The sequence below is a fragment of the Lissotriton helveticus genome, chromosome 10 (genome assembly GCF_964261635.1).
Source record: "Lissotriton helveticus chromosome 10, aLisHel1.1, whole genome shotgun sequence".
Classification (NCBI taxonomy): Eukaryota; Metazoa; Chordata; class Amphibia; order Caudata; family Salamandridae; genus Lissotriton; species Lissotriton helveticus.
The window spans coordinates 934,682,829-934,698,224 of record NC_136071.1 but is presented as its reverse complement, the minus strand read 5'-3'; the positions used below and the strand labels follow the sequence as shown (position 1 = coordinate 934,698,224).

The 15,396-nt window shown below is 45.4% G+C and overlaps 1 protein-coding gene across 1 annotated transcript in view; it reads left to right on the top strand.

The window, feature by feature from the left end:
• Positions 1-15,396, top strand: part of RUNDC3B (RUN domain containing 3B) — a 1,007,829-nt gene that overhangs the window by 207,880 nt on the left and 784,553 nt on the right. The window contains exon 2 of the mRNA XM_078663594.1: positions 9,758-9,873. Coding sequence (XP_078519720.1) covers positions 9,758-9,873 — 116 coding nt within the window. The remainder of the gene's footprint in view (positions 1-9,757; positions 9,874-15,396) is intronic.

Here is a 15,396-nt window from a genome sequence, read left to right as displayed (position 1 = left end):
TTGTGTGTGACTGTTTAAGAGGAATACAGTCAGCTACACCCAGTTATGTTTCCCAAAGACAGACTGCAGGCAGTAAATGGCTAAGGCAGGAAAATGCTAGCATTCTAAAAGTGGCATTATTTTCAAACTTATGATTTAAATATGGACTCAACCATGAGAGGAGATTTCTCATTACAAAGACACTAAACATGCACTAGTTGCAAGTTCCCAATTGGAAGTTATAGCTTATTAAAAGTAATACGGGAACTTCAATGTTATCCTATGGGAGAGGCTGGCCTTGCAGTAGTGAACAACAAATTTAAAGGGTTTCCACTACCAGAACATGTAAAGCTCAAAAGTATATGCCCTAATTTTTAGATGCACTGCACCTTGCCCTCTGGGCTGTCGAGGGACTTCCATACGGGTGATTTAAATGTATTAAAAAGGAAAGTTGAGCATAGCAAAAGTTATCTTTTTCCAGGTCAAAATGGTAATTTAAAACTGCTCACACAGACTGTAGTGGCAGACCTGAGACATGTTTAAAGAGCTACCTAAGTGGGTTGCACAATCTATGGTGCAGGCCCACTAGTAACATTTCATTTACAGGCCCTTGGCACCGGTAGTGCCACTTTACTAGGGAGTTGCAAGTAAATTACCTATGGCAATTGAGCCAATTCTACCATGTGTTAAGAATAGAGCACAAACATTTTAGCACTGGTTAGAAGTGGTAAAGTTAACAGATTCCTAAGGCCATCTAAACAAAGTCAGCAAAACAAGAGGTTTTAAGGCAAAAGGGTAGGGGGGAAAACCACACCAAGGATGCAAGGTCTTACATGTACCCCAGCTAAAAGTGGGGAGAACTACTCCACTCCTTAAGAGTTCTCTTCACTAAGGCGGAAAAACCTGGCCAGAACATCAGCACTGGTGTGATCCATTCCCGGATGATGTTCCACTGTAAAGCCCATTCTCTGTAGGGAAATGAACCACCTCAACTGTTCAGAATCCTCACCCCTCATCCACATTAGCCCTCTGAGGGGTCTGTGTTTTGTCAGAACCTTGTAGTGGGCACCAAAAAAGATAGTCTCAATTTCTTCAGTGCCCAGATTACTTTGAATGCTTCCATTTCTATTGCACTCCTGCTCTGTTGTTCCCTAGGAAGTAACATGCTGCTAATGAAGGCTACAGATTATTACAGGCTCTTTTTTTCCGCTGTGGGAGCACAGTGCCTATGGCATGCTCTGAGGTGCCTGGCTGCACAATAAATTATCTAAGGAAGTCAGGGGCCTGAAACACAGGTGTGCACATGACCTCCTTAATGGTATCAAGTGTCCTGGCATACCTTATTCCAGAAATTGAGTGTGGATTATGCAAATCTTTTTATGAAGATTCAATGTTAAAGTTCAACCAAATCAAACAATATTGCGTGCAGCGTTTGACATGTGACTGCCTGACGTGTGATAGGAGCAAGAGTGGCCAGGTCCCAGCGAAGGCAACCTGGGCACAATGACCCGCAGAAGTGATCAAGCAAATGAAGTGAACTATCAAAATTACTGGGCTGCGCACACTTGGGACACTTGGCATCCCCTTTGTGCTACTTAACCTATTGCCACTCATAGCACTTGGGGGAAGGGTCCTCCCTGAGGACTTATTTTCAGGAAACATTTCATTTTCTATTCAGGCAGGGATTGGAAGGCCTGACCCTTAGAAATTGTTTGGGGACCTTTAGAGAATGCCTTGCTTTTATGTTGGTCTCCCCCTACTTCTTCTGGTGAGGACGCTGCCCACTCTTGTGGCAAATGTCCTTTGCAACTCCTCACAGTCACATTCAAGGCACTACACAACTTAGGACCCACCTACCTGAACAGTCATCGCTCCTTTCACTAACCACCCAGATACCTACACTCCATTGGACTCCTACTCGTACACAACTTGCTGAGGCATCTTTCCAGTTTTACTAAATACAGGCTTTCATTTTTGTGATGCTTACACTCTTTTACATCATTTAGATTTCTGATGGGTAGTAGGTTATGTCTTCTAATTTTTTCATTTGCTTGCTTCCCACAGTACTAAAACTCCAAGAGTCACAGTACAAAATTGTTAGACCTAGCCCTGTCTGCAGGGTCACCCCCAAACCTTTTTGCCTTTTACCCACCACTTTTTGCACAATACGTTTTCGTTGGCCTGAGGGCTCTGGGTACTGTACCAGTGCTAAAGTGCTTGTGCTCTCTCCCTAAAACATGGTCAAATTGTCTTATGCACCATTGGCATATTTAATTTACCAATAAATCCCTTGTAGAGTGGTTTACCATATACCCAGGGCCTGTAAATTAAATGCTACCAATGCACCTGCAGCACGTATTGTGCCACCCACATAAGAAGCAGCTTAAAACATGTCCCAGGCCTGCCATTTCAGGCTGAATTCCTTTTTTACACTGCCATATCCACTTGGCTTTAGAACTCCTTTGCCAAGCCTTAAACTCCCCTTTATTACATATACATTGCCCTTAAGTCACCCTGTTGGTAGCCCAAAGGGCAGGGTGCCGTGTAATTAAAAGGTTGGACATGTACTTTTATGTTTTACATGTTCTGGGAGTAAAAAACTCCTGAATTCGTGTTTCCCTACTGTGAGGCCTACCGCCTCCTAAAGGATAACATTAAAGTCTTATTAGCATTAATAAGCTGTCATTTACAATTTGGAGCTGGTAGCTATGTTGTGTTTGGAATTTTGGTGAAAAGCCCTATTTAATGGTAAAGTCTGTTTTTTCATCAGTTACAAAAATTCAACTTTTAGAAAGTTGGCTGTATTTTGCCCTTAACCCTTCTGTGCCTGTAGTCTGACTGGGGGTCACATAACTGGGTGTAACTGGCAGACTGTGAATTTCTCCCAGACAGTCACACAATAGATGGATTAGGTGTGCCTGAATGGGCCGTCTGCTGGCAGGATGTGGGGCAGATCTGAGCACAGCCCCACTTACAGTTGAATAGCGTGGGCTCTACCTTCACACAAAGGACCCAACAGCCCCACATTGTTAGTGCAGCCAGGGCAGGAAAGTCAGCAGATTCCAGGTACCTCAAGCCACTGTCTAGAACCTTTCCCCAACTTCCGGATGAAGGGCACCAGGGTATAAATACTGGACCTCAAACACTAACTCTTCAGTAAATTTCTGGACCTCTGGATACTCTCTCAGGAAGGAGGATTGCTGTGCTGATGGGAGGGTTGACCTGCTTCTGTGTTGCAGTTTTGAAGGACTGCGGCTCTGCTGGATTGATGCCCTGATTGTCCTCTTACTCTGCTACCTTCTGCCTGGGGTCAAGGACTGGATTTTCAACTGACTTAGGAACCCCAGCCTGACTCACAAGGGATAGTTTGCTGGCCTTGTGTTCTGAGCCTCAGGGACACGAACCGCTTCCTCCATCTTGAATCTGCACCTGGACTCCGACTGAGTGAGTCTTGACATTTCAAGTAGGGTCCCCCAGTCGTGGACCTTTGTAAGTGGTGGTAAAATTGCCCAGATAGCCAAAATCCAAAAGTATGGACTTTGTAAATATTTGGCTAAAAACTGCTTCTCCAGCAAAGGTGTTCTCCTCAGCAGCAAATCCTTTTCAGAGGTCCCGTGCCTCGTCCTGCTGGAATTTTTTTCCCCATTTCAGAGACTAAGTCCAAACATGAAAATCTTCACCTCAGCTTCGACTCCCTTCTCGGACACCTCATGCAGGCTTGCCCTGCGGAGCTTGATCTTCTTCGAAAAATTTTCTCACGCTTTTTCAAAGTCCGAAGGTAAGTGCTGATCAAGTCAAGTCAGAATTTATATAGCGCACTACATACCCATAGGGTCTCAAGGCGCTTGAGGAAGGGGGGGGAGGTTTACTTATCGAATATCCATGTTTTAAGTTGTTTTCTGAAGGCTAGGTGGTTTTGAGTAAGGCGGAGGTGGATGGGAAGGGAATTCCAGGTCTTGGCCGCTAAGTAGGAGAAGGATCTTCCTCCCATGGTGGCTTTGTGGATGCGCGGAACAGCGGCGAGGGCTTGGTTGGACGAGCGCAGCTGGCGGGTGGGGGTGTAAAAGGAAAGGCGCGTGTTGAGACAATCAGGTCCAAGTTCGTATAGGGCTTTGTGTGCGTGGGTGAGGAGACGGAACGTTATTCTCTTGTTGACGGGGAGCCAGTGAAGGTCTTTCAGGTGAGCGGAAATGTGGTCTGTGCGGGGGATGTCTAGTATGAGTCTGGCTGAAGCATTTTGGATGCGTTGGAGTTTTTTCTGTAGTTTCGCGGTGGAACCGGCGTAAAGGGTGTTTCCGTAGTCCAGACGGCTTGTAACCAGTGCGTGGGTGACCGTTTTTCTTGTTTCGGTGGGAATCCATTGAAATGTTTTTTTGAGCATGCGTAGGATGTTGAAGCATGAAGATGAGACGGCGTTGACTTGTCTGGTCATCGAGAGTGAGGAGTCCAGGATGATGCCCAGGTTCCGTGCGTGGTCCGTCGGTATTGGGGCTTTTCCTAGGGCCGTTGGCCACCAGGAGTCGTCCCAAGCGGAGGGGGATGAGCCTAAGATGAGGACTTCCGTTTTGTCCGAGTTCAGTTTCAGACGGCTGTGCTTCATCCATTCGGCTACTTCTTTCATCCCTTCGTGTAGGTTGGTTTTGGCGGTGGTTGGGTCTTTGGTGAGTGAGAGGATCAGCTGAGTGTCATCAGCGTAGGAGATGATGTTGAGGTTGTGTTGACGTGCGATGGTTGCGAGGGGGCTCATGTAGACGTTGAAGAGGGTGGGGCTGAGTGATGATCCTTGTGGGACGCCGCAGATGACTTCGGAGGCCTCTGACTTAAAAGGGGGGAGGCGGACTCTCTGAGTTCTTCCAGCGAGGAACGAAATGATCCAGTCCAATGCTTTTCCTTGAATTCCGATGTTTCTGAGGCGTTGTATCAGGGTGTTATGGCAGACTGTGTCGAAGGCTGCGGAGAGGTCGAGGAGGATAAGGGCGACTGTGTCTCCGTTGTCCAGTAGTATTCGAATGTCGTCTGTTGCTGCGATGAGGGCGGTCTCTGTGCTGTGTTTGGCTCGGAAGCCAGACTGTGAGGAGTTGAGTGATTTGTTGGTTTCGAGGAAGGTGGCGAGCTGATTGTTAATGGCTTTCTCAATGACTTTGGCAGGGAATGGGAGGAGCGAGATGGGGCGGTAGTTTTTGAGTTCGGTGGGGTCAGCTGTGGGTTTCTTCAGAAGGGCGCTGAGTTCGGCGTGTTTCCAGCTTTCCGGGAAGGTGGCGGAGTTGAGGGAGTAGTTGATGACATCACGGAGATGGGGTGCGATAATGGAGTCTGCTTCGTTGAAGATGTGATGGGGACATGGGTCAGTAGGGGATCCTGAGTGGATGGAGTTCATCAGGCGAATGGTCTCTTCTGTGTTGATTGGGTTCCATTCGAGAAGGATATTCGGAGGAGGTGGCTGTTCGGAGGTGAGTGGGGTGGATTGGTTTACAGGTGTGTTGTCAAAGCTGTTATGGATGTCGGCGATTTTGTCATGAAAGAATGAGGCAAGGGAGTCGCAGAGGACTTGAGAGGGGGTGATGTCGTTAGAGCTGGCGGTGGGGTTGGTGAATTCTTTGATGATGTTGAAAAGTTCCTTGCTGTTGTGGGCGTTGTTGTCTAGTCGGTCTTTGAGCGCTGATTTCTTGGCTGTCCGGATTAGTTGGTGGTGTTTGCGGGTGGCGTTTTTGAAGGCGGCTTGGGTGACAGTGTTTGGGTCTGTTTTCCACGTTTTCTCAAGGGAACGACAGAGCTTCTTGGATTTCTTAAGGTCATCGTTGAACCAGGGGGCGTTTTTGCTACCTTGTTTGGTTTGATGTTTTTTCAAGGGTGCTAATTTGTCGGCGGTTTGGGTTAACCATTGTGTGAGGTTGATGGCGGCTTGGTTAGGGTTCGTTGAATAGGCAGGGGGTTTTTGAAGAAGCGATGTTGAGATCTGGTCGATGGTGATTTTGTTCCAATTTCTTCGCAGAGTTGGTTGAGGGTGGCTGTGGGTCGAGGTCTTATTGTAAATAAAGTGGATGCAGCTGTGGTCCGTCCAGTGGAGGGGTGTGGTATGAGTGAAGGAGATATGCTTGCTGGAAGTGAAGATAGGGTCGAGTGTGTGTCCTGCATAGTGTGTGGGGGTGTTAACAAGTTGTTTGAGTCCGAGATTGGTGAGATTGTCCAGAAAGGTGGTGGTGTTACTGTTGTTGCTCTTTTCCAGATGGAAATTGAGGTCTCCCAGTAGAATGTATTCTTCCGAAGGGAGGGCGTGAGGGGAGATAAAGTCAGTGATGTCTTCACTGAATTTTGTACGGGGTCCTGGTGGCCTGTAGAGGAGGGTGCCCCTAAGTGTTGTCTTGGGGTCGGTGTGGATCTGGAAGTGAAGGTGTTCGGCGATAGCGAGGTTGTCATCTGAGCTGGTTGAGAAGCGGATGGTGTTCTTGTGGACGATGGCGATGCCTCCTCCTGTTTGGATGGGGCGGTCCTTACGGATGATCTTGTAGCCGTCCGGGATGGCTATGGTGATGTCTGGAGCTGAAGATGCGTTCATCCAGGTTTCTGTTAGGAAGGCAACGTCTGGAGAAATGGTGTCGAGTAGATTCCAAAGGTCGATGGCGTGTTTGTGAACCGAGCGGGTGTTGAGAAGGATGCATTTGAGGAGGTTGGTGTTGGCTCTCTGTTTGGTGTTTGTGCATTTGGTTTGGGATTTGGCGCAGGTGAATTTGCAGGAGAGGCATGTGAAGGGTCCATGGGTGTGTCCTGGTGCTGCTTGGGCGCATTTAGTGAGTCGTCCGGGGTTGAGTGCAAGGAGGGAGGAGGCGTCGTATGTAATGCGGGGAGGATGGGTGAAGCGGGGACCAGGGGGTCTGGCTCTGGGCGCGGTCCAGGCGCGGACGGGCATAGACGGGCTTACCTTTGGCGCACCTTCGGCGCGCATTGGGCGCGTCCGCTGCGCGGAGAGGCATCTGTCATATGTGGAGGGGGGGGAGGGGCGAGGGAGGGTCAGCTGGGAGGCGGGAAGCGGGGTGGAGCTACGGGATGGGAATCACCACAACAAACAAAATGGCTGCACCAGTTAAGAATCGAAACTGGGCGGCACTGGGGCACAAACAAAGGCACAATCGGTCACAAAAAATAAACGAAACACCAATGGTTGCAGGACAATGCGCAGTGTGAGTTGAGCAGCGCTAGATATGCTAATTGGGCAAAGCAGGCCGCGGTAACAATGCGGGGTGTGATAGCGTTATGAGGGGCAGCGGAGCGCAAATGCGGTAGTTCGAGTGGGCTGGCAGGCGCTGTGATACCACTTATCTGCTTTGAGGCGCTTAGCTTAGCTCTCTCTGGTCACCGCTTCTTGGGAGCGTGGGGGAGCGACCTCCTCTGATCAAATCAGGAGAGTCACAGCTTGGAGGTGGAGATGCTGGTCGGCGAGTATCTGTGGGAGGGAGGGTCAGCTGGGAGGCGGGAAGCGGGGTGGAGCTACGGGATGGGAATCACCACAACAAACAAAATGGCTGCACCAGTTAAGAATCGAAACTGGGCGGCACTGGGGCACAAACAAAGGCACAATCGGTCACAAAAAATAAACGAAACACCAATGGTTGCAGGACAATGCGCAGTGTGAGTTGAGCAGCGCTAGATATGCTAATTGGGCAAAGCAGGCCGCGGTAACAATGCGGGGTGTGATAGCGTTATGAGGGGCAGCGGAGCGCAAATGCGGTAGTTCGAGTGGGCTGGCAGGTGCTGTGATACCACTTATCTGCTTTGAGGCGCTTAGCTTAGCTCTCTCTGGTCACCGCTTCTTGGGAGCGTGGGGGAGCGACCTCCTCTGATCAAATCAGGAGAGTCACAGCTTGGAGGTGGAGATGCTGGTCGGCGAGTTTCTGTGGGAGGGAGGGTCAGCTGGGAGGCGGGAAGCGGGGTGGAGCTACGGGATGGGAATCACCACAACAAACAAAATGGCTGCACCAGTTAAGAATCGAAACTGGGCGGCACTGGGGCACAAACAAAGGCACAATCGGTCACAAAAAATAAACGAAACACCAATGGTTGCAGGACAATGCGCAGTGTGAGTTGAGCAGCGCTAGATATGTTAATTGGGCAAAGCAGGCCGCGGTAACAATGCGGGGTGTGATCGCGTTATGAGGGGCAGCGGAGCGAGCGGAGCGCAAAGGCGGTAGTTCGAGTGGGCTGGCAGGCGCTGTGATACCACTTATCTGCTTTGAGGCGCTTATCCACTTCTCGTATCTGAACCGTTCTCCATTGCAGTCAGCAATATATTTATCCACTTCTCATATCTGAACCGTTCTCCATTGCAGTCAGCAATATATTTTTTACTTTTACTCGATCATTTAGGCACACGTTTTCACAATAAAAAAATTAATTTCTTAATTCCAGTTCTATTGATTGGATTTTTGCTGTTTTTGGTATTAAATAATTTCTCAAAATCTACTCTATTTTTCTAACTTGTTTTGGGGTTTTTCTCATTTTGTGTTCTCCCTTTGTTACTGTTTGTATATTGCAAAAATACTTTACACATTGCCTCTCAGTTAAGCCTTACTGATTTTTGTGCCAAGCTACTCTGGGTTAAGCACAGGCTAATTTAGTGAGTTTTTGGAGTTCACCCTGCAAGGGACTGTGCAGGTGCTTGACCGGGGCTCACACCCCATTCAACCAACAAACCAATTTCTAGCAAGAATCTTCTGCTAGTTCACCAATTTCTAGCTAGTGCATCGTGCCACGTTTCAGTGAAGTATGTGTGCTTAGCTTTAAGGCCATTTTAGGATGTTGCAAATATCTGTACGCATTAACAATATTTTACATCAAGCTATTTTACACACACTGTTGTATCACCGGGACAAGAGAATTTATTTATTGACTGCTGTAAATCGTGGAGTGCATTTGTGCAGCATAGTGTGCACTACTAGAGTTGTACACTAGCTCTAAAAACATGAATTGTCAAAAACATTGAATAATAGCAAGCAATCCAGAGCAATCGTGTGTGACTGAGAGGCCAGCCCATAACCGGTATTGGAATATATATGAGAAATGACTAGCATTTAAACATACTGAAGAAATGCAAATTGAGCAACCAAGCCCTAGCTGAATTCTGTTAGATTGGGTGATCCTTGGATTAACTGTTGGATGGGTTTCTAAAGTAGAGATACAAGGACTGTATAGGTATCGTGACCTCCTGGCTTTATCCAGGTTTGTGAGCTCAGTAAACTCGGTGGTTGCAAAATAAAGGTGTTAACATAGCTTGCAGTGTGGAGAAATGAACACAACTGAGTAAGAAAAGTCGACAAATAAAAACAAAAAGGAATTCAGATTTGAATCTATTTCCCATCAAGATTCGGTGAAGCAATGCAAGGATATTTGGCATACAGCACAATGTCTTGAGTTGCAGAAAAAAAGTATGCAGTATCGTTCTGCACAATGGAGTTAGAAAATGTCAAATGAGCCGTAGGTCCATGTAGAGACTGTGACAATAGAGGAGTCTGGAGGTGACAAAGGTATTAACTAATGGTAACTTGTTAGAGAAACACAGGTAGAGTTGCAATTGTTTCATAATGGCAAAGCTTAAAAAAAATCCAGAACTGATGGTTCATCTTTACTGTTACCCTTAGGAGAGATTGTGGTGAATACCGTGGGTTTCCATCTTAATGTCGGAGGGTCTGGGGAAGTTGGAGTGGGGACATGTAAAATTCATATGTTGGGCCTTGGGGACCAGGATTTCATAACACATGACTAATCTATTGTTCTCCTATTCTAGGTTTTCTGTGAAGACCCTGATTGATCGCTCTTGTTTTGAGACCATTGATGATTCAGCCTCAGAATTTGTCAATTTCGCATCAATTTTGGAACAAATTCTGAGTCATCGACTTAAAGGTACAGTTTAAATTTTTCAAGATTAGGGCTCCTGGCTTTCTGGTATCTATTTTTTTTACTTTTCCATCTGTATTTGTCATTTTATTTGTGCTTAATCATATATATTTTTTTGCATACAAATGAAGCTGCAACTAGTATATCTGCATATTTAATTAATACAATTGCCCTGACGCTTGGACAAGTTCTGACTTTTAAAGTTAGGAGCATAGTTGATTCATCTATGAAATTTTAGCATTGTAGTACAAATGTTCACACCCACAGCAGTTTAAGATTCAATATTAAACATTATACCTTATTAATCCTCTACTTGTTAATAGTCCCTGCTGTTAGCGTGGCAGTCTTGATAGACACCATGGACAATTCTTCTAGAGAGTACCCATTCTCCATCTTTTTCTGTATGAACCGTAAATACAGCAACAGTTTATGTCTGTATTTATCCAGACAAATCAGTAAAATTGAAAGACTTGTTTATAATACATGGCACAAAGGAAATTTGAAGAATGATCCTGATCTGTGTAGGAAATTCAATTTGCATATCGGCACTGGTAACTGATGTCATTATTTTCATTTTAGTCTCTAATTATGTATATTGATTCATCTGGCATTTTAAATTAATCTCAGTTCATGTACCCGCTCACTGACACAATAAGCACAGTGAGGAAGAATGAGACAAGATTTTATGTTTGGCATGTGTGTGTTGGGCCACTAGATTTGAAAGTTATTGCAGAAAAGTTCCACTAGACGCATTTGGTTTGCATTGTTTGGTGTCTCCCCCTTACCAATTTCTACTGTATGTATTAAGAGTTTATATTCCGTTTACTTATTTTTATTGTTATTTTTGTTATTCACCTTCCATATTTTTAGTACTATGTCCTATTTTACCTTCATAGTTCCAACCAAAGCATGAACCTAAAATCCTAATCAGAGCATCACTATTTACTCACTTTGAAGGTACTTAATCTTGCCCAATTATGGAGAAATTGTTAATATGCCGTGATTTAATAATTTAATGACTGCTCCAAATTCTAATCGTTCTATTGTAGCTTTTTTTAAAGACGCTTAGATGTTTTAGGTACCCATGAGGAGGTGGATCTGGAAAAAAAGACGGAGTATTAGTTGTATATTACATTTAATTTACAACACTACCTCCCACTGTTCATTAAATCCCAAAGATCCCACGTCTTAATGCGCTACGGGAACTTACTTCTAACAGAAATGCTATGTGACGAAAACCTAGAAAAAAATTCTGAAATCAGCAATGCAGTACTTTAGTATATTGCTTAAGATTGTCTCAAAGAAATCCATCATTTAATTCTTTAAATAGTGAATGCAAGTTTGAAAAAAGAGAAATATGCAGCATGGGTTTTAGCTGTCACTTTGTGAACTGAAGGTCAATCTACAACAGTAAAATATCCACAAAATTCTTCAGATCAGAGTATCCGTGTTTGTAAGATGTCTAAAAATCTGAAATTACCAGAACTGGCACACTAGCATGAGCTTACCGTGTTTTTTTAATTCCTTACCAGTTTACATTGCAAAATGCATGGACTGACAATTGAGTGTGTAAGACGGCTGTTAATTTTTTTAAATGCCTTTAGGAAACTAAGTTTAGAGAGCAGTTTTTTTTTTTTTTTTTGCTCCTTCCTAAGGTGGGGAAGTATCGCCCCACTGCTTTTCAGCAGTGTAGATAAGGAAAAATAAAATGATAATAACATGATGGTATTATTTATTTTTCTGTGATGAATTGAGTTTTTGGGCAAGGTGGGGCTTTGCTATTAGCCTGCTGTGGAGGAGCCAAAATGAGAAAGCGCTGTTTAGGAAATATGTCTGTATTGGATGTCGTTTGCCTACTGTACGCAGGCTTGGGCCAGTCGGCATACAGGGCAACCTACCTACCTCAAACTTTTATGAAGACTTGAGACCGAGGGATTCCAAGGTAGTGTGGCTCCTGAAGAACCTACAACTTTTTTGTACCCAGCACAGCATGCAAATGTAAAACTTTGGTTCACTAGCACATATGTAAAACTCTCATGCCTGGTCATTACTAAAAACTAGAGAATTCACGGAATCGAGCATGATGAGGCTTGTATGAAACCTAAAAGTGTTCGAACCCAGTATTCCCTACAAATATACTGTTATGTAACCAAAAAATCCAGAACTTCTAACCAGCTTCAAATCTCCTACCACCCTGGTTTGCTGCTTTTCACTTGATTAAATGGTAGCCCACTTGTGTCTGGCCTGATCTCTAGAGGGGAATGGGACAAAGCTGTGACCCTGTGAAGTCAGTGTGGTCTTCATATAGCTACTGTTTTGGTCAGTTGTCACATATGAGAATAAACCGGTACCCCATATGTGTGATTGGGTCTATTAGGATTGTGTGTACCTATGAAGGTAGAATATTTTCTGTTGGTTTGAAGTTTTATAGTATCCTATGAAATAAATGAGGAAATTAACTTATTTCACTCATAGTTTGAGGTTTGCAGGGCATTTTGGGTAACAAAAGGGGTTTGGTTTCTGAACAGCCATATTACTCTGGATTCCTCACATTTTCAGAAATGAAATGCTCATGGTTGGTAGGGTTTCCTAGATGCTGTCAGATGACAGTTCCAACTACCAGAGCTTTCCTATAGAAACTGAGATGAAATTGGGACTTTGGGGCATAGTTTCGACCTGGAAATCTGGTAATAAAATCTGTTTGTAACCACAAAAGCCATGCCACCCAGGATTCCCATGGAAATGCCCTCGGTTCATAGGATTCTCTGGGTGCTGGCTGACCGTGGCCCACATTCTGCAACCTTGCCTCATGTAGATGAGAGCAAATGGATTTAAGGTAGTTTTGCTGAACAAAATGTCCCATTCTGCTCCAAAGGGAGCAGAAAGTCTTATGGCCCTGAGGGAGGAGGCTTTTGGAGGGCAGGAGGGATGTGATGGTGTGGCTTAATGTCAGAACTGGGATCCCTGCACACTCCATCCACTTTTTAGGTATCTATCCTTGGTGGATATCAGGCTTTCTGTGTGTCTGAGCCCCCCAGGGTTTGGAGCAGAGTAACCTGATGCCAGTACAGTCTGCCTCACCACCTACCTTTTTTAAAACCATTCTATCCCTAATATCTAGTGAGATTTCTTGCTGGTGGGGGGGGGGGATAGATTTAGGATAAGATCCTCAACTTGGTCTGAAAGGGGACTGAAAGATTGTGACGATCCCAGGCTTGAGATACGGCCCACATGCTGCAACACAAACGCCACCTTTCTCCCCCGACGCGCCACACTAGCAGACAGTCAAGATGGGCAAGACTGATGCTAGACTGCCTAAAATCACCTTTGAAAACAAACGCAACACCAGACAAACAGACCAAGATCCAGATGCCCCGGGTGCGGCCGGTGGCGACATGGGTGCGAAGAGCAGGGAGAAGACCTCCGATCGTTGATGCTAGAGATGCGCTCCAGTTTGAGAAACATTGATACGAAACTTGATGTTCTGACCTCACAGCTGGACTCTGACAAATCCCAGGTGTCGTCCCCTCAAAATCTAGGCTAGATGGCCTGGAGAATAGACACACTGAGTTCCACGACTTTCAGTCGGAAACGAAGGAGCAGCTCCTACAAATGGACAAATTGCTGACCGTCATTAGGGCAAAGAATGATGACTTGGAGGCACGCTCAAGAAGAAACAACCTCCGAGTCATGGAAATTCCAGAGACCACAGCTATTTCAAAAATGGAAGTATTCATAAAAGACCTCCTGCATGAGATCTTTGATCCTCACTTGTCCGTGGTATTTGTGGTCGAGCAGGCACACAGGGCGATTGGCCCGAAACCTCCGGCACACCAAGGCCCATACTGGCAAAATTGCTGAACTATCAGGATAGAGACTTAATTCTACGTTTAGCGAGAGAAAAGGGACAGATAAATCATAATGGAAATACAATATCCTTTTATCCGGACTTCACACCGGCGGTGCAGGCTCCACGGAGGGAATTTCTTCCAGCTAAGCGCCTGCTGCTCCAGGCACAAATGTTCTACTCCCTTCTTAATCCAGCGAAGCTCAACGTTTCCCATGATGGCTCTGCACATATTTTTACCGATGCTAAATCCGCCCTCAAATTTGCAAAGCATGTCTGTGGCCCCAAATCGAAAGCAGCTAGCGCAGAGAGAGCTCAGGGAACTGACCACCTAAGTGACAATGATTAATATGCCTTAAAAGTGTATTATATGTGCTGCCCTTTCCAACCTACGGATGTCATAGTTGGGTTGCTCATGTTCTTCGCTATCTCACATGAGATGTATGTTGCTCTTGTGCCCCACTTCTTGCTCTACATGAAGTTTCTATTACTTGTTTCCGCACTTTTTATCCTGCTAATCTGATGTGATGCAATCCCTATTAAGGATTAGGCTCTGCCACCACTGACACGTTTGCATAACTCTCAACCACCCTGTACTTACAGGGGAGTATGCCGGCGCCACCTCGCCCTCACGGGAAGATTCCCTATGTTAAGTTTAGTTTGCTTACACAGTGGACATGTGTGGAAAAGTTAATTTTGCCATGTTATATGTGCCTACGTGTTCCCCATCTTATGCTATATGTGCATGATCGATATGCGTGTATTCCCTTCTGATCGATTAAAGACGCAATTACAGTTGTGTCCATCTCTAGTATGCCAGTTTCCAGTTATCGTGAATACAACGAATATTAGGCCTATGTAAAGTTATGTTGCCACGTTACACAGTGTGCACGTTAATTCATTGAATTATCCCCGTTTCTAGGCCTCAAAAGGGCCCGGACTCAGATTCAGCTCCTGTTTCCTGAACCCTCTCCGAGGAGCGATACAGCCCCCACCTGTATCCCTGACCCTTAGCTTACTTTCATGCCTCGCAGTGCCCGGCTCGGCCTGGCTCTGCCTCCCAGTCTGCCAAGAGTATGTTATGATTCTAGTTATCAGTCCAGCCCTCCTTCTCTGCATTCCTAAGCTACTGAATCGCATCAATAGTTTCCGTCATGGTCTAGCCTTTATGTCTCCATGTAAGAGAAATACTGTATTAATATTCATAGAATATTCCTCGCACACACACTACATGTAGGATTATGTATGCACCAGTCTTAATGTATGTTAGCCTTTGCCCTGATAACTTTTGGATTCTATCAACATGTTCTCTAAACACCAGATACTAGATAGGCTTTAGGTACATGTCGCTCTGACACTCCAGACTTTAGTCTCCTCTTCTAGCGCATAAGTCATAGCCCCCCAGTTCTCCCTGGTAACACGTCATTGTCAGTTTGCGCGCACCACTAGGTTAGAGGTCCCAGCTGCTCAGGTAGCCCCCTCCATGTTTCCGCCCCTTTTATGACATATTCTGTTACGTTTGCATCACATGTCTATGTATACGCCCTGTACACGCCTTCTTGTTACCTCATTCTGCTCTTATCTTTCGCGACTGCTACAAACCCCGCCTACTGCTACGCCTACTGTATTGACTGTAATGTATTTGTTTAACTATATATACTTGTGCACTGTTATTAAAAGTT